The following is a 20,471-nucleotide window of genomic DNA, read 5'->3' as shown; positions in this document are numbered from 1 at the left end:
GGTGTGACCAGAGACACGGAAGAAAGACATGATTGATCTAAAACCAATGGCTTTTCTAATGACAGCTCCCTACCTTAATCACACGTTAGTTGCACGTAATTCAATACGCCACCCCCATAATACTAGCTTCTTTCATGCCTGTTTTGCATATCATAAAACATCGTAAAACAGAAATATATCGATATATAAGCTACATATATCATGTTACAGTTAACAGTAACATTTTGCTTACATCTGTCTTTTAGTTTATTGATGAAATTTGTCAAATGAGTTTCAGCTAGTCTTGTGAAACTCACCTTTAATTTGATACTAAACAACAGACAAATAGAACAGTATAACAACAGCCTAAACTTGGTTAACCATCCTTAAAAATGGTTCAAACAAACAAAAAAAACAAACTTATATTTTAGTTTCTAGACATTACATATAGACAGTGTCCTATACGTACGCAATTCATAGCTTCTGCATACTAGTATTTCAATAGAATGAGTTTTTATCAGTTGGCACTGAAAATGAAATAATTCTTTCCATCGATGGTGTAGGTAAAGGGTATTGCAAACTAACCCAAGGCTCATACAAACAAATTGTATGTATCATCAATTACAATAACAATAAACGATTACTTTGATTATTTTTCAAAGGGGGGAGTGAAATGCCTTCTGATTTTTTTACGTTATTTTCATACCTTTACACTGGAAACAGATGGGTTTTTTTGCCCTTGGGAAAGGCACTTTACACGAATTTCCTTACTCCACCCAGGTGTGAATGGGTACCTGAATTCGGTTGGGGAAAGTCGTATTGAGGTCACCTGGTGGCGCCGAATGGCAGCCGCACAGACCCTTGCGACAGTTTCACAAAAATGTGCGTGGAGAAAATATATTTCTCTTGTATCATGTGATTGTAAACCCTGCATCAATTCACCACTATATAAGGCTGCAATCACACGGGTAATGTTTGACCAATAAACCATTTATTATTTTCAAAAAATGTTTTGTAAATTTTTTTGCACATACTAGAGCTGTAGTCATGAGAAGTCAGGGCATGCCCGTAGCCATGTCGGGGGGTTCGGCTCCACAAGGCTCAAAGGTCCACTTTTTGGTCCACTTTTACCTAAAGGTCCAAGATTTTTCTATAGATGGACTGATTCATATTAACCGGTGGGGCTGGAATTGTATAAAAACTGCCTACTTTGTCATTGATTTTTTTTCTTTGAAATCCTCTCAAAAACGCAGGAAATGCCATTTTAAAAGGTTCATTTTTCAAAATTTTCCGGGGAGCATACCCCCGGACCACCCTAGGAACCTCGCGCCTTCGGCGCTCGCATCGCGCCTACATACGGCGCTCACTGGTCCCTCAAGCAGAATCCCCCCATTCAAAATCCTGGCTACGGGCATGCAGGGCAATGCCCCAGAACAACGACGAAGTTAGAAATCGATATCCATCAGCTGGGGAAATTACCCGGACCGGCTTGTACCGGATCTTTCCGGTGAGCAGTAAAGTTGAACGCCAGTACCCGCGAGAAACATACAAGTAAAAACACCTCGGATAGGCGAGCACAACAAAGGGCACAAACCGAACGACCTCTGCGTCGAGGGAAAAACAGTGATTTCTTCGCTACTTTGTACTACATATTACAACAGACCTCTTCTAAATTGGATGACGTCAGGAAACCTAGTCGATGAATATCTGCACCAGTAACGTGGGTAAAAAACAGTGCGCAAAACGTGAGGTGCAACTAATTTTATAATTTCATAATAGTAGTTTTTATTGACAACACTCCATGGTACATGGCATCGTATAAAAGCGCTGAATTACGTACTCAGGATTTAAAAACAGATTAAACAATAAGGTCAGCTAAACAAACAAAGGACATTGACAAACTAGGTACAAACATAAACAAATACTAACTAGGAAGCCAGAAAAATTTACCTCGCTGGCAGAATGTATGCCAATTTAGGCCACAACAAGTATATTTTATGGACTTTATGGACATCCTCCGCAGACTCCAAATCTAATGCGACAGGGATAATAAAAACAAGGCGGGCCAAAAAAACAAGATTCCTACATTTTGTAATTTTGATATCATAAACCTTGTTTAAAAATTATACCAGACGCAAAGGCCACAAAGTTTAGTTTTTACTGTCAACTATTACCACATCCATTTGTCACTGAAACAGCTTTGAAAATAAATGTTTTGAATGGTTTTGATTTTATTACATATAAAAGGAATTAAATACACGGATCAAAGTAAAAGACAAAACAATAAATCAGAGCCATGTGTTGTCTCCTCTCTTCATAGTTATCTGCCATCCACGTTCCGGCATGGCAACAGACATCTTTGCCCATTTTCGGCATGTGAACCACTGTCAGAGGGTAACAAAATTTTTTGTTTTTTTTTCTCTAAAATCAGGCAAAAAATTTGTGCACGCGCTAAAGTCCTTATTCACATATGCAAGTGACCTCCCCGTAGAGCATCTCAAGTACGCTACTTTCAGCTTTTTCAATTCTTTACTACTTCGCAAAAACGCCAAGAGATTGCTCACAGCAAGCAATAAACTTTTCCTATTTCAACCAAGGACCCAAAATTATATTGAAATTCATCCACTGTGTAAAGATAATGACATGACGAATTGCAAGAATTAAAGTTGAGTGCTAAGTCTGCTTCTGAGCAGATACCAATTAAAAATCCGTTTATAGAGAACTTCTGAGTGCGGTAGGTCCATTCATCAACTGCTCAAGATTTAATTAGTGCCGTATTTCATTTCCAACTGTGGATTAGAAATAAAACATACATTTAAAAGAGAGCTTGAGTCAACATAGTAACGCCGAATACTTTGATGTAGTGGTTGGTTAGTTAGTCGAATCTCAGTTGTTGTCGAGTCCTGATTTTCAGACTGCTGGTAACGTTCGCCTGGTTTCATGGCAACACAAAATTCATTAACTTGCTACACTCATACGATATTGTTGCCAACTATAATTTAGGAAAAGTCACCAAGTTTGGTGGTTCTAGCGCAAGGCGTTCAGACCCTATCTGACATCAAAATTGGCCCGGGCACTTTTACCCCACCCCCACCCAGTCCAGATAGGGTTAAGGAGAGTTCCACTACCTCAGAAACATCAGGCACATTTTTCAACAATGTGCCCCTCAGTCCTCACTTTAGCTTTGTAGCGATCAAAAGTGTTGCTATTCATATTTCTAAGCATAAAAAGATAAGTATATGTTCATCTAGATACAATTAACAAAACTACCAAAAATTATCAAAACAGGAATCGTTTATACGTTTGACAAGTACAGTATTCCTACTCATCCTGAACTTTGTTGAGGTGAACTTTGTTCAGTCCTCACTGCAGCTTTGTAGCGACCAAACGTGTTGCTATTCATATTTCTAATCATAAAAAGATAAGTATATGTTCATCTAGATACGATTAACAAAACTACCAAAAACTATCAAAACAGGAATCGTTTATACGTTTGACAAGTACAGTATTCCTACTCATCCTGAACTTTGTTGAGGTGACGTAAAAGACCATAACTTGTCTCCTCACTTCAGGACAAACCATTTCACCAAAGTTGTAAATAGCGCTTCCTTTTAGAAGCAAGTGAATTAGATATCGACCCTGTGGCCGGAAAACTACTTCAAGTTGTAACCAGTTCCGGGTTTTTATGATCTGGTTTGTGTTGAATGGCAAGAATCTCTTCACCCGACCGTAAAATTTGTACAGTAAAAGTTTGGAGTGGCCTCGCGATCTCGTTTTATGGTACGGTAAAATTCTTGTGACAAGAAAAGAAATAGCTGGCAAGATGGTAAAGTCTTAGTTCGGATCACTTTAAGTCATGGATAAAAAGATACCGAGAAACTTCATGATATTCCACCAAATAAGATTTGGATGAATGGTAAGCAGACAAACATGCAGCTGATATCCACTCTCCAAATGTTGATAAATCTGCAGAGTCTCCTCTTTAAGTACTGGACCAGACAAAATGGCGACTTATAATCCAGGCTCCAGCTTTCATGTCACCAGAGACACAAAGGCCACAAGCTTCTGACAAGCGCACAATAGTCTGAGTAACTTTTCATCGATAGCGATCTTACTAACGAGAATGTGACGTATCATACAATGGCCCGGATTAGAGTGAAGATTTGCAGGCCTGACATAAGGGACCTGCAGTATGGCCGTGGTTAAGATGATATTTAACCTACCAGTTCAGGTCACGCAACGGGAAATTGTGATACCGTCACTGTCACGCCAACTAGACAATAGTCTGGTTGTCCAGACTGTGCATGATGTACAAAATGACTAATAAACTGGATTGGACGTACCAACTACTAAGTACCTAATACCAGCCCAGAAGAGAACAAGATGCCTTCGAGTACCAGAATTATCAACCAAGGATTGAGGTGTTCAAGAATTCATTCTTTCCTAGAATTATCGCAGAGTGGAACTCGCTGTCACCAAGTACAGTAGGGACATTATCATTAGATAGCTTTAAACAATGTCTAGAGTTAGATGTTCAAGGGTTAGGTGTAACAAGTCGATCGGTGTAATGTAGAGAGCTGCCGCCGTGCCGCGTGCCAGCGAAGCTGGTGTGTTACGACGAAGGGCGGTTATACCGGCTCTACAGATACAGATACAGAATAGGGCATGTCATGGGGAAGACATACATTCCGTCATACATTAAACAAGGCTTAGCTTGGAAGCAAGCCATTCTACAGATATTGTTGTACGTTATATTGTCCATTCAATAGAATATTTTATATGGCCCTTTATCTGATGGCTAGGATTGTTATGGTGCATTTCATGAACTACACACGTGCACAAGTCAAATTACTTCAAGCATGGAGATGCAACAAATACATTGAAATTTCGGGAACATTTCTGTCATATGCTTTGTAAACCAAACAATGTATTACTGGCGATGGATATGGCTATCATAGTGCGTGACTGGCAAGAGCTGGCATCTTCATAAACACAACACAGCCTACAAAACAGGTCTTAGTTCAAGAAATATTTTCCTATGTACAGAATGATTTTCTTGCTACAAGAACAGTTAGTTCTTAGTTCAAGAAATCTTTTCTTGTAGGCAGAATATTTTCTTGCTACAAAAAAAGTTATCTCTTATAATTAGTTCAAGAAATCTTTTCTTGTGGCCAGATGCTTTTAAAGAAAGCTAGATATTCTTTGTGTAAGAACCTGCACTTCTTATCATAAGAATAATATTCTTGGTATTGGTTCATTAGCTGTAAGAAAAAAACATTCTTAGAATAAGAACAATGTGGGTTTCTCGAATTTTCTTGCCACGGGGGTTCTTGTTCAAAGAATTATATGCTTGCTGATAGAAAAAAATGTTTTTGCACAAGAAAAACAAGAAGAAGCATTTTTGGTAGTGTAGACCCAAAGTTGTAGAAAAATTTTACCGTGTTTATCCTATTGTGTGCCTAATCGTGAGCAACCGATCACATATCGGTCCAGCTCATTTCCATCTCCCACCACACGCATATGCCTGGTTGCTTATGTTGATTGTGATCATTACAGCAGTGTCTGTAATAAATGAAGCCGGCTGCACGTGATAAGTGGAGGCCGTTATTAGACCTTGCGCAGGTCACATCAGGACACCCTATGGGGCAGAGGTCATCGAACGAATACATCAGGCGAAGGAGCACCAAAAACCCTTACCGAGCCACATAGAGTCAAACTAATACACCAGGCAAAGGAGCACCAAAAACCCTTACCGAGCCACATAAAGTCGAACGAATGCATCAGGCAAAGGAGCACCAAAAACCCTTACGGAGCCACATAACGTCGAACGAATACATCAAAGGAGCACCAAAAACCCTTACGGAGCCACATAAAGTCGAACGAATACATCAGGCAAAGGAGCACCAAAAACCCTTACCGAGCCACATAAAGCTGTTATAGAAGAACTTCATTGCATTGACAATTTCTCATAGTACAATGTATGGCAAACCAATTGAACTAAGTACAAAAAAGTACAGAATAAAACCTAATAAATCCTAATTACTCAAACAACAAGGGCTAGCACAAGTCTGTCCTTGATATCGTAATACAATCGAGTGGTGACTTTCGGCATTTTTTCTTATGACAGTCTTTCATACATTTACCTATTTTTACATTGTGGGAATCACTGCAAATCTAGCATCAAGACTCTTGAAATATGTTGTAGTTGAGGTAAATAGCTTATTACGTGAAACATCATATTTAGTGCATTCCATAACGAAGTGAAATTTATCTTCAATATGCTTTGGACAAAATGGACAAAACCTATGGTCAGGGCTACGTTATAATATCTACCTCTTTCTATATGCAATTTATGACAGGTTCTGTATTTTAGGAACTTCTGTCCATGTTCATGACATACTCGTCACCAAAATGTCACCTTCATTTATCATTATCATATTGTTGAGCTTGAACAGGAATGTATTTTGTCACATTTATGTCTTTTGCTATATGCTTGGCGACACTAGTTCTTACTTGGAACCTGAGGCTTTACCAACGTTGCTAGACGTATCGTGTCATATTTGCCTGCTTCCATTATTGCGGACCCGAGGTTCTTACCCACTAACATTCTCTGTTCGACATAGACCCTTTGACTTTTACGTGTATAGATTCTTTATTACCTCAACAAAAAGTACAGGGACTTTTGTATGGTCTTCTACAACTAGAGAATGTAACAATTGAAAGCTAAATACATGTTCATGTATGAATAACGTCATCCTACGTACAGAATATACGTATGCGGCAAATTACGTACAGAATATATGTCAGCGGCAACGATAAAGGTTTAAATATTCTCTAACGTGTAGTGTGTAGAATACGTAACGACTTTAACCACAGGAGAGCATGTTCTAAAATATCTATTGTGCCCCATACAGTCACAGGACCACGACGAGAAAGACGGCCGGACTTTTAACTTTGCTGCGTACGGCATGGGGCCTCAGCTGAACAAGGATGGGGTCAAGAAGCCAGGCGACGGACAAAATGCTGCCCAGGAGAAAATAAGAACCAAATACATAGACAGAGCCAAGAAGATTGACACCGTCTCCCGGGCAGCTTTCCCGATGGCATTTCTGGCTTTCAACGTGCTCTACTGGACAACGTATCTCGTGCACTTATGATCAACGAAACGGACTCTTGATACGCCTCTGTACACCGAGATAGAATATACAGCAAGGAGGGGAAATTAATGACTCTGGCTTAATGAAGCGGACTGGCTTGTGCCAGATGCTACCCGGGGCTCACCGGTGCACCAACGTAACCCACCCGGCTGCGACAGGCACAACGTACTAACTACGTTCTGTACATAATCGACATGCAGACACCCAGAACACAAGAAGTAGATCATCACTGAACGCCGTCTACATTTGGGTGTCTTACGTACTCTTCAGTTCTTCAGTTACTGGTCAGGGTGCAGCCGTCCTTGCCCACTCCTTCTGCCGACAAATACAGACACGAAAGGAATACTAAACGAGTATCGATCATGACTATGCCATTAATGGGCTGAAGATGAGTTAGACAGAAAGAGATATAAATTCCACCTCAAACTTTTGGTAATGATACAGAAAGAATAGCACCTCCTGTTGGGACAATGAGCCACCAAGCATCTTGAATTCCCAAACGTTTTAAGTTGCGACTGTCACAAACTCTGTACAAGAAGCCTTGAAGAAACAGAGACTCTACACAAAAGTCGGTCGGACCCATTTGCTTTTTCTCCATCGCAGCTGAAAAACTGCCTGAAGCAAACTGATTTCAGCAAAGCCTGCAAACACAACGGTACGGCATAGCATCTTATTATTGAACCTCCCAACAGAAATACTCCGAAATGTCACTCGAAGACCGCTAGCTACCCCCGGTGATTGCAAGCTTCAACATATCGTTTTCAAGACAAGCACACCGTTTGTGTGGTGAATAGAAAGGTTGGAACCTTAGAATAGAAAATTCAGGACCTTATCTCTACTCCACAGGACCTCTTCATCTTCAGGTCTAAAGGGATCAGCTGGTAAGCTTCAGCAGGCAGCATCCACGTTGCCCACCGAGCAAAGGTGACATTGAAGTGCAACTTGCCCGTTGACCCAGAGACAACTTCAGTTCTTATCATCCCCATGAGGTGTATGGTTTAGCCAAGTATCTAAGCCAGCATTTCTACTTATTTCTGTATCAACAAACACCAGCTGCCGTTTTCTACAAACTGGCGCGTCCCAAAGTCGTCCAAACTGTCAACAGAGACATAACTTGATACGGAGGACCCACTGGAAGTGGTGATCAGGTCAGATATCCCACAGCTTTAGAGCAAAAGGCAGAATGGCAAGTCAATAATTCAATTGCGTTACTCTACTTGACTACGAAGACGACTGAACAAATTCCAAGTTGTCTACAATGTGTAGGTATCCATGAGGGGGGAGGGTTATTCTGAACAATCGGTGGAAGTAAAAGTTCAACTGCGGTGATAAAGAGCAACGAATGTAAATCGTCAAGCACTGTCGACTCATAAGTACACGAGATTAAATACTTACTGATAAGTCTTTAATGTAGGATTGTATTCTGCGGTACGTTGTACAGTGGACGGTATCTTTGTAACGCATGGTGACAGAAGAAGACTCTACGGCACAACGTTCACATTATAGGTCTAACTGTATACTTTCCACAATAATGTATTAAGCAAATGAAGAATTTGCAACGAGGATAGATTTGTAAACCTTTTAACTGAAGTATGTAAATGTTGATGTAAGAAATTAGCCATAAGCATAACTTCAGGAACAAATAGTGGAAAAGACATTGCCTCCGTGCATCCTATGGCTGTAAATGTAGCCGTGACACAGTGACAACAACTATGAAGTCACAGAGAACGTAATACTACCAGAGTCCCTTAGGATGAGAACAGTTGGTGGTCATTCAAGTGCATTTCTTGTGCATGGAACCCTTCTACAACTAACAAATAGAAGTAAAATCACTAAGCGGTGTGGGTGTAGTCAAAGTAATCACCAATACACCATAAAAGCTTCACTAGACTCAGTAGTATAAAATTGAAGCAATACACGCAGTGTTTGAACAGTAGATAAATGGTAAAATCACTACAAGTTCTCTTGGATTTTGTAATGTAGTAGTTTAAAATGATTTGTATTATTATGAGACAAATGTTAATAACCTGCTAATGAACCCAACTGTATTTTGTCTTTTGTTGTTGTTGTTGTTGTTGTTGTTGTTGTTTTTCAACAATGTTGTTAGTGTTTAGCTACAATCTTTCCTAGGCCACAAATAAAGACCATATATCTTTAGCCCTCGTTTGTAATACACATGTTATTGGAAATCTATTTTCGTGTGCATATATGAATAAAAACGAGTGAGAAATAAACTAGCTGGGTTACAATTATACCATTGCTTCTTGATTATTTTGAGAACATTTAGATGCCACCATATTTGTACAATTATTGCAGAGAAATGCTGAATTTTACATGTTGCACTTTTGAATGCTCCTAAATCAAAACAAAAACTCTATCAGTGTAATGCTCAAAAATTTGATTCCAGTAATCTACATTGGTAGACTAAAAGTTTTATTTCTTGCATGTTTCACACATTTCTTCAGGGAAACCAGAACAAGGCATACATGTGATGGCAAGAAGTGTTACCGACAAAATTATCATTATGTTTACCGAAGGAAAACATATTGTTTTTACTCAGTTTCTTCCTCCTCCTCTTCTGTTCCAAACAATAACCTCTGACCTGGCCAATGACATGATTTGTTGACGTCTGCCACCATGGAGACTGGTGTTGGGTTACATAATGTTGCAATTTCATGGTCTGCTCTACTCCTGTCACCATATACTTGTAGTACATGTATGTGTATGTGAATGTGTTTGAGTAAAAATTAACAGGGTAGACCATGTCCGAAGGTAAACATTATGCATTTGCTTTGCAAATGTTACTTCTCTAGTTCATTCTAATTTCAAATTTTATGTTGTGGCTGCACCAATATGTTTTGATGATCTGCAATGGCATCAGGTCAGGCTATACTTTGCTTCTGACCTGATGATGGTGTAAGCACGGTATCACGTGTTACATTTTACAATACTGAAAGGACCAGAATGTTGTTATCCATATCTTGCCTTCAACTTGAAAACATACTCCCTTCCGACCCACTCAACGCAAATGACGCCACATTATGCACTTTACTTCTTACAGGTAGCCCCTACCTCCCATACCCTACTAACTGCCGTATCTTTGATATTATGTTCAACTATATTCATCACTCTGGAAGATTTGACCAATCACATTAACGCTATAGGTATTGGTGCGCCAGCCACTTTCATTTTATGTTATATTTTATGTCATCTTTATGTTTACATTTGCATTATGTTTTATGAGCAGCGGATTCACATAAGCACAACAAGTGCTTCCTATCTAATGCTCAAAAATCCATGTGAAGAAATGAAATAAAAATAACGTGTTACATTCTCACATCCTATTAACCTCTGTCAGCATGCAAAATTAACTAACTGTACTTACGATACATTTTGACAAGCTCATTACTGTAAGAAGATTACAATCATAAGCACAATGGCATCAAATCGTTTCTCACAATGGCCTTTGTTCACAACGTATAAATGGCCGTCAAGTATGGACAGGAAAATAACTGTGGGCATAGACTAGAAACCTTGTATAAGACACTATGGCTGAGGTTGAGCAGAGGTTTGGGGTAGATTTAAGAAACCTGAATTACTTTTGTGCACGTCTTAGGCGATGTTGATTTGATCATATGGATGACATCCTCTGAAAACCCCACAACTGATGCGAGCGTGCGAATAAAAAAGTTTGGCAAAAAAATTTGCTTTCATTATGAAATCTACGTGGTCATGAGGGTTGAACAAATGACACAGAGTATGGTATGGCGAATCATCTCCTCTTCAAAATCATTTCTTTACATTTTCGTCTTTTCAATTTTGGCATTCCATGACGTTTCCCAATACTATTTTTGCAACACACGGTATATATTTGCTCGTTTTGCAACTGTTTTTTTTTACGATTTACAGTGTGGTTGAAAACTTTTTTTTTTTGAAACGGCCGAAAAATTCATGCGCGCGCGGATGTCATCCATGTAATCAAATCAACATGGCCTTACTATTTTCGTCAAGGCAAAGCATAAATATGTAGTTTTCTATAACAAGTTACTATAGCTTAATCTGTAATTTTCGATGAGCTGTCAATTCTCATAAATATGCGTGGAAGGTATCCTATAAACTACAGTAAAGTCAAAGAGCTTTCATTCTTCCCGCGTATAATCCGTACGTAGGTCACATCTTCCAAAGTTCTCTTCTCCTGTCAAATAAGATACCTACTTCTAAGGACGACGTCCCTTTTTATTATCCATCTATCTCCACAAACATTGGTCGATGTACTTTTGAAGTACCCCCAACTCAATGGCCAACTGATCCTCCCGTCACGATTCATCTAGTGCGAAGTCGAACGCTTTTGATGTTGCTAAATTACACGGAATGTAATTGACGCACAAAGGTCGCACGTTTAGACTCGGCGTGAAGGTTAGACCGCTCGTGGAAAAGGTTGTCCTAACTGCGCCAAAAGTCGGAGTGGTAAAGCTACGGGAAATCCTGACAAATATACACCTACACTTCGCGTGCGCCCCTCAATCATACTAAAGTAGCTTACACTTGAAGTTAAGCGTGTATTTTACAACCGCGTGTGTCACTTTATGCGCACATAATTCAACGCCGTACATTTAATATGAAGTGTAAGTGGGCTATAATCAACTGTAGTGCAGTACATCAAACAGTGCCCTTGTATTTCTCTTATCCGTTCGTGGGAAGAGTTTGACAGAGTGCGAGATACGCGTAAAAAACTAGGAAAATGATATGTACCGACTCCTTTTGTCGGCTGTGAAGACGAGTGTAACTTGTAACGTTTAAGAGATCATTTTAATCGCTATCAACAGATTTCAATGATAATTTATAATAATAATGGTTTTTATTGTCCAAACAGTACCCGTGCAGTTGCAGCCTTTATACGGCTGAATTGATGCAGGGTATCACATAATCAATACAAATCACAACAATTACAACATTCAAATAATACAAATGATACACATAATACATAATACAATTTGTTCCACAATTATTTTGTGGAACTGTCGCAAGGGTCTGTGCGGCTGCCATTCGGCGCCACAAGGTGACCTCAATACGACTTTCCCCAACCGAAGTTAGGTACCCATTCACACCTGGGTGGAGTGAGGAAAGTCGTGTAAAGTGCCTTTCCCAAGGGCACAACGTCGGGGCGCATGTTCAGACATGTCCCGGTTACGACCCGGAATCGAACCCGGGTCTCCCGGTTCACAGTCTATTGCTCTAACCACTACACCACCCGACGCCACATTTCTTTTTATCGTTGATCATTTTTTGTCAAGCAAAGTACAGTGACTACTATGAAGAAACTTTCAGCTGTAATTTCCAACTGTTACATTAGAAATTGGAATTACCCAACTTTTCGACTGTACAATTTGCTGCACAATTTATTTTTCTTTGCGTAATAATTTACAGTACAGGTGCGATGACCGTGCCTTGTGGTACGGCTATATTTACTACATGGGATTACTTGAGTTGAGACAGAAGAACACATGATGCTTTAAGAAAAATTTAAACTGTTCTCCAACTCATAAATTTCACTCACCGGAATTTTCGACTGAATCACTCAGTCTTCCTCGGCTATCTGACCCAAATGCTGTGGACACGTGATTTTTCCCACGTGTGACGTCAGCAAAGGGTCAAAGGTTGTCTGAAGTCGATATCGCCCCCGTCCCTGTTCAGCGAAGGTTAAAGTGTCCTGATGTATATGGCCGACATGCCCATGGTAGATCGTGTGTGTATAAAACTGGGCTCACATATAACCATACGACTACAGCGTGAAAGAGTCCCCCTTCTGTGACATGACGAGCCACCAAGTTCTTGCGAAACGTGCCGAAGGGCACGTGTCCTATCAGGCTAACATCAGGCTAACAGCTTGACTTGGGTGAGACACCTTTGTCCTGTCAGCCGGGTGCCAGACATGTCACTCACCCTATCACAACCTACATCCTCTGCCAATCTGCACCTGGGGATGGCAAACTAGAGCGGGATTTACAAATGGACGTAGAATATAGATCAGTGTCGCCTCGGGGACTCGGCAGCAGCACTTAAAGGATTTGAAGCTAACGGTTATGAAAGATTGTCACAACGGGCAGTTTCCTCGGGATTCCCCCGAGTTGTTTCCCCAGGCCTTCTGCCGTTCACCCCACTTTATATAGCGTGTGTTTCTGTGTGATAAAGTCACTGCCGCCGTGGATTTTCTATCCTGGGTTTTTTAGAAAGGTTTGGTGGATCCCAACTGGGACGGGCTGTTATTTAACAGTTCCAGTCATGATACAACTGGAGAAAGTTTGGAGGGTTCCCATATGACTGTGTGCAACGATGCTCAATGAAGTCAGCTTATGGTTGACGATACTCGTATATCCTAGGAAATTGAAATATAATGTCACATGTATAAAGCAACCTTATAGTATGATGTGTATGAAGAAACCTGGCAGTATATAACGCTATCCTCGTGGGTTTACTTCTCCAAATTAACTTCAAACAGATTGCTTACAACGTCCTTGCCGGAGGTTACAGCTATAGTTCTTGTTAGCGAGAAAATTAGGTTCTACAACTGTGATATATATGCCAGTGTACAGTGTCACGGGTACAATGATATAAAATGTCCATGTTTGCAAGTTGATGAGCACTACGTACGCCCCATGGCCTAATTGAATTTGGCAGTCTCGTCAACTCGTCCCATTTGCAACGAAGGACATATAGATGTGTCCATATATAATACGGGTATGTATTATTACAGACATCAGTACCCTGCTGCTATTCACCAGTTTCCCATCCCCAGAATGCAACGCGAAAACAGGGGGTCTAAACTCATTTGCATAGGACAGGAAGGCATCGGAATGATCCTGGTGACGTTAAACAGCTTGTTTTTCAGTGTGTTTTGGGTCATTTCATGCTCAAGGTTAACGTCACCAGGATCATTCCGATGCCTTCCTGTCCTATGCAAATGAGGTTACACCCCCTGTTTTCGCGTTGCATTCTGGGGATGGGAAACTGGTGAATGCTGCAATACAAGGTGCAAGCAGGTGCACCCCTGACCCGTTTGAAGGAGCTCAAAAACCAACATGGGCATTGCGTGACCCGATTATTTTCCATACTCCTGTTATGTTGCTGGGTAATTTTTGAACGGGGACGGGGGGCGGTACCGACTTCCGACGAACTTTGACCCAGTGCTGACGTCACACGTGGGTAAAAGTCACGTGTCTACAGCACTCGGGTCATCAGAAAGCTGATGAAGACCGAGTGATTCGGTCCAAAAATTCCTGGTGAGTCAATTTGCTTGAGTTGGAGAACTGTTTGATTTTTTCATTGTAAATTTTTGAACGAGTTTTCCTTGAGTTTAAAGTAGTCTACCACAAAATGTCACCAAATGGTGCATGGTACACTACCCCCCCTCGCATATTTGCAATAAAAACCTCACAGCAGGTAGGTATCTTCGCCACTAATAAAGCCCAGAATAACTAAACTAGTAATCGTTTCCCTGAGATAAAACTAGTCTGTCACAAAATGTCACCAAATAGTGACTCCACCCCCTCCCATATTTTCTGTCGTTTCAATAAAAATCTCACAGCAGGTAGGTATCTTCATCACTATAAAGCCACTAATAAAGCCTAGTATAACTAAAGCAGTACTCTAAACTTATGTCACTTCTTTCCCAGCACAAGAGCTACCTATCATCCAAATTTCGTGACCCTAGCATGTCTAGGTCATGAGATATCAAAACCGGAAGTTCAGCTGCAGTACCATGACAAGCCGCCAGGGGGCCCAAAATCTAATCATTTCTAGGTCTTATCAAGGCCTACCCACTTACCAAATATCAAGTCAATTTATTTAAGCTTTCTCAAGTTATCGTGTTTACAAACACACGCCTACGAAAACATAACATAAAGGTTTGTACAGAATCATTTTATACCTTACGAGGTTTGTATTTTCATGCTGCATGTTGCTGCGTTCTCTTTGTTCCAACATTGCCCTTTCCTCTCCTCACCAAAACCATAAATCTGAAATATATGATACTCTGATCTTTCTCCCTCATGTATCAAAGTTATTAAACATTTGAAGTCATCTGCCTACTATACTTTGATGAGTAGGATATTACATTAGAGTTCTGCGTATCGATAATTAAAATCAGAAAATGAATCATCCTGGGACGAGACAACCATCTGTGTGCAGGTATCACCAGTGCAGACGGACATATGAAATATTAATATGAAATATTAATAAGCCTGACGGATTACAAAGGTATCCCGTTCAATAACTACCAGGCAATGAAATATGTTTTCATATGTCTTGTTTTATTGAACAGGATGAATTCCCTACAGAATACTCAGACATGCATTTCTTAAAATACGTTGTATTTGTTTATCATTGTTGAGGAAGTAGGGAAAGTATTAAATGCATCCAGTGCAGTTTTTAGGGCTTGGAAACACGATTTTTCAAAGCCAATATTATAGTCATTTATCTACATACTGAGTTGAAACCACACTATCCCAATGTATATTGACCCTCATGGAGCAAAAATTCCCAAAATTCTAACGGAAAATGGTTACTGGAAGGGCCCTTGGCTGATTTTTAGGGTACCACCCAGAAAATAAAGGACTCATCTTGGGACTTGTTTCTGCAGTTTGAAAAGCCCAAAGTATGAAATGCTAACTCAAATGTGCTAATGTGAAGCAGTATGTGTTAATGTCACAAAGATGGCCTTATTCGGAATATTTTCAGTTTTGCTGCCCTGAACTCGCATTGGATGCCTTTAATTGAACTATAATTATTTCCCAATGCGGTGTAGAACATAGAAGAGTAACACTTGGTATCTTAGTCCTACTCCTCAAAGCATAAATGTTGTGTAATATTGTATTATAGTTCTATCATAAACGACGTTATATTACAACTATATTTGGCATCAACGGGTGGAATATCATAATTGTATCATAGCTATTGTGTATGTTTCTAGTAATAACTCTTACGTATTACTCGACTGGCTCACTCTAGATGTTGCTAATATATCTGTTATTGGCCTGGGAAGCAAAACTGATAACGCATAAGAACATATACTCATAGGAAATTCAAACTGCTGGATGACCTTGTGGACCTTTGTCATGTTCAACCGGTTTTTCCAGTTGCTCATATATGTTTATTTGTTTATTTACCATTTGCACGTATATCAAAAAAATTACACAAATAATTAACAATCAAAGAATATGCGGGGTAGGCCAGAAACCTGGGTGGTTTTTTAAAGGGCCTACCCCAAACAAAGGTAACTTATGACAAAACATATTTGAATTAAACATCAAAATTAAACAATGAAATAGTTGATTAATTAAACAAAATCAAGACACAGAAATAATAACTGAAGTGTGTAAACTAGTTTTTACATCTACGAAAAGAAATTAAACAAAAGTCTTATGCATGTAATTCAGGTCGCTGAATAAACTGATTAGATAATTAACATAAAAATTAACGATTAAAACAAAAGATTGAAAAAAACAAGAAAAACAAACAAATCAGATTGTAGTGGTACTGGGGTTTCCTTACTGCTTGAAACGTCCTACTGGTTATTTGTGTGCCGGGATGGGGAATGCAACGGGTACTTCATAACTTTCTAACCCAATGACCTGATACAGAACTTCAAAGGATGCAGTGTCTTTGAAACCCAATAGTAAATACAGTGAAAAACTACGTATGTCTTTTGACACCAATATGTCGTGAAATACTACCTTTATGACACCATTAAATCTGACCTAATAGATGTTACTGGCCTACATATATGTCATGACGTCATATCAGCTATCAATCATCTGTTGTCACGGCAACGGGATACGTATTGCTTGATAGAAACGTGGTATTCTGTTCGTTCATCACATTGCATTTCAAATAGTCCAGCTGAAAAATTATGCACTTTTGTTTAAAATTACCAAATATGGCACACATGTAGTTAAATGTGGCCATCTAGTTTTCTGGCATTTTTTTTGCTAGTTAAACTAAAAATATTTTAGTATTAATATTTGGATATTTTGGGCTCCTGTGCCATGATATATGAAGCAATTATGATTAAATCTGGCACAGACATGTAACTTAGCGATTCCAATGCAACACTCATATCAAGTGTTGACTGCTGTATTGTTCTCTCTTGAAAAATTAATTTTTTAGTTATCTTTACAAAAAAAATTCAATTTTAGGCTTCTGTGTCGTGATGATTAAAGCAAGAATGCTGAAAGTTGATATGAACCCATGATTTAGTAATCCTCATATAATGTTGAACAATTATACAGAGTACCTTATTAATCTTCCGTAAAAATGGCCCTTTTTGCAATTTTTGCCAAAAAAAAGTTCATGTTTAGTTCTCAGGCAAAAGTGCATCATTCGGCTGATTTATTAAAATTTTTGCCAGCTATGCCGCTGGACTACATTCTTTATTCTTTAATATTATTCAAAACGGTGGTCAGCATAGGAGCAGCAGTACATAAAAAAATTATGGACCGCTGAATTGTTCTGACCTCACATATAATACATAAAAATACAACGTAGGTACAAACAGAACATACAGATTCACGACAATTACACAATGTACAACACAAAAAACTAAGGCCACACCAATTTAATTTCTTGGTTAACGGATTTGTCTAGAAAAATAATGGAGCGGGCGGGCGAAAAAGAAATAAAAACAGGCCTAGGCATCCTATTATGGCCCAAAATGGTATGATATGAGCCATGAAGTTAACACACCAGGCTGGTTCAAAATTTAAACAATGAATTTTGAACTTTTAATGATACCATTGCATTGAAAGATGGAATAACTGTAACAAGTAGGAAAAAAAGGGACTGTTTTCAACTGTTCAGGGCAAAATATGAGCATTTTGCAGTTGATTCTGAATTTTTATTTTTATTTGCAAGTCAGAAAAAAATGAAGCGGGCGAATCCGTTAACCAAGAAATTAAATTGGTGTGGCCTAAGTCTACATCTGACTGTTATAGAGTCTGATAGTGTGATGCAGAAATGAATTCTGCAGTCTTTTACATGTGCTACCTAGCACGCTAGAAACTACTGCTCTGTCAACAAATGACGAACTGGGGTCGTAAGATTCTGAAGAGGCCATGGAAGAGACATATTGTTACATCAATCATGTACATCTGCAAATGGTTTTATCGTAGGATGTATGATGATAGTCTTCTATCCTCTGCCTTTGATGGAGACGTTGTACAATAACAAAGCAATATGGCCAAGAAGATTTACTCTTACTTTTAAAGTAAGACCGTAAAAATAGTTTGTCTCACGCCTACTCCTACCCTTATAGGTAGCATATCTGTCATATTGCTCTTACAGTGCATTACTCGACAAAACCTAAAACAATCACAACATACGGACTTTTCAGTAACTTTCGATGTGACGCCACTGCGATAGTTTTTTTTAATTCAGTTTCTAATAATAGTTTACCACAGAACAACAGGAATGTCTCACGTCTACTCCTACCCTTATAGGTAGCATATCTGTCATAGCTCTTACAATGCATTACTAGACAAAACCTAAAACAATCACAACATACGGACTTTTCAGTAACTTTCGATGTGACGCCACTGCGACAATTTTTAGAGTTTTTTTTTTTTTTAATTCAGTTTCTAATAATGGTTTACCACAGAACAACAGTAATATCTCACGCCTACTCCTACCCTTATAGGTAGCATATCTGTCATAGCCCTTAATCGACAAAACCTAAAACAATCACAACATACGGACTTTTCAGTAACTTTCGATGTGACGCCACTGCGACAATTTCTATAGTTTTTTTTTTAATTCAGTTTCTAATAATAGTTTGCCACAGAACAACAGGAATGGACAGACCTGCTTCTAACCGACTGTACGCTATGCCTGGTGTAGGGGAAACACCCAAATGAAATGGCCAGTCTTTGATAATGTCCCATTTGTTCACCTTATTTACTTCAGAGGGATTATCTTTACTGCTCACTACGTGGTGACCGTGGTCATATCCCAGGCCATTACATGGATGGAGACGCTTGCGTGGAATACTAAAAACTGTAGAACAGGCACTTTAAGTGCCCATCATTTTGATTTTTTTCTGCTGTATATAAATGTGTTATGAAGCAAATAACGGAAATCATAGTTCAGGTTATCATATAAGCAAAGACTACTTTTTCAGGACACAAAATTTTGATACAACTAAAGAGTAAAATAAAGATCTAGGGCCTTGGCTTGGCAAATAAGTTTCGTCCAGCTTCTGTGTTTGTTTTTATGTTTGTTTATTTGTTTGTTTGTTTGTTCATCTAAACGACTTATATGCTTAATTTCACACGCAGCCATTTCAACGACGATGACTTCCTTGTGGTTGGAATACCGCCATTAAAAAGACGTGCATTGGAAGAAACAAACAGGGGGAACAAACAACACATACATAATGGTACTACTAGTATTACCTGTACAGCCGCGCCACCTGTCATATGACAAGCAAAGTGCACTTCTACAGCAAAATGGGTTTGGAATTATATTACCAAGATTCCGTCCAGCTGGCTTTTATATGCGACATGAAATTAATAAAACGGAAACAACAATTGCCTCTAGCTACAATATATATCTACTGAGACTATCCACATAAACACTTGTACCTTTAGTGCCCTACCAGTGGTAACATATTACCCTGCCATATCATGGGCTCGTAAAATGTGGCAGCCTTGGGGTATTTGTGTTGCTGTGCGGATATTACTGCCTGCAAACCCATTAAAAGATATGGGATGTATCTGATAAGGCCACAGCAAGTAAATTTTATGGATGACATCAGCGCGCGCATTAATTTTCGTCTGATTTTGGAAAAAAAAACAAGAAATTTTGTTGCCTTCTGACAGTGGTCAACATGCCGAAAATTAGCAAAAATGTCTGTTGTCATGCTGGAAGGTGGATGGTAGATAACTATGAAGAGAGGAGACAAAAAAAGGCTCTGATTTAATGTTTTGTTTCTTACTTTGATGCAGTCATATGTGATGCTGACTGTGTATATGTGATGTTCGCACTGAATCAAAACCATTTGTACAATGATTGCAATTGGGTCAAAATTTTAAACTGTAGGAGCTTTGTTTTTTTCGGCCCGCCTTGTTTTGTTTTCGCCCGCTCGCATTAGATTTGGAGTCTGCGGAGGATGTCATCCATAAAATTTACATGCTGTGGCCTAAAAGCGACCACATTCTAACAGTACCCTTTATCTGGTGTTCTAGCTACGTGGGAACGAACAAATGTGTTATTTGCACTAGAATCTTGTTTCACACTGAAATAGGAACAACGCGTTAACCTGGAATACGAAGAGCTGACTAAGTC

General features: G+C 39.2%; 1 protein-coding gene across 2 annotated transcripts in view; it reads left to right on the top strand.

Annotated features, from left to right (window-relative positions):
* Positions 1–9,204, top strand: part of LOC109487811 (glycine receptor subunit alpha-2-like) — an 85,650-nt gene extending 76,446 nt beyond the window's left edge. For both annotated transcript variants that reach the window (XM_019791891.1, XM_019791892.1), the window contains one exon: positions 6,894–9,204. In XM_019791891.1, the coding sequence (XP_019647450.1) occupies positions 6,894–7,136 (243 nt within the window). In that variant the 3' untranslated portion in view covers positions 7,137–9,204. The remainder of the gene's footprint in view (positions 1–6,893) is intronic.
* The last annotated feature ends 11,267 nt before the right edge of the window (positions 9,205–20,471 follow it).

The sequence above is a fragment of the Branchiostoma belcheri genome, unplaced genomic scaffold (genome assembly GCF_001625305.1).
Source record: "Branchiostoma belcheri isolate BF01 breed outbred unplaced genomic scaffold, Haploidv18h27 scaffold9, whole genome shotgun sequence".
Lineage (NCBI taxonomy): Eukaryota > Metazoa > Chordata > Leptocardii > Amphioxiformes > Branchiostomatidae > Branchiostoma > Branchiostoma belcheri.
Note: the sequence above shows the minus strand (reverse complement) of the source record. Positions and strands in the feature narration are given on the sequence as shown.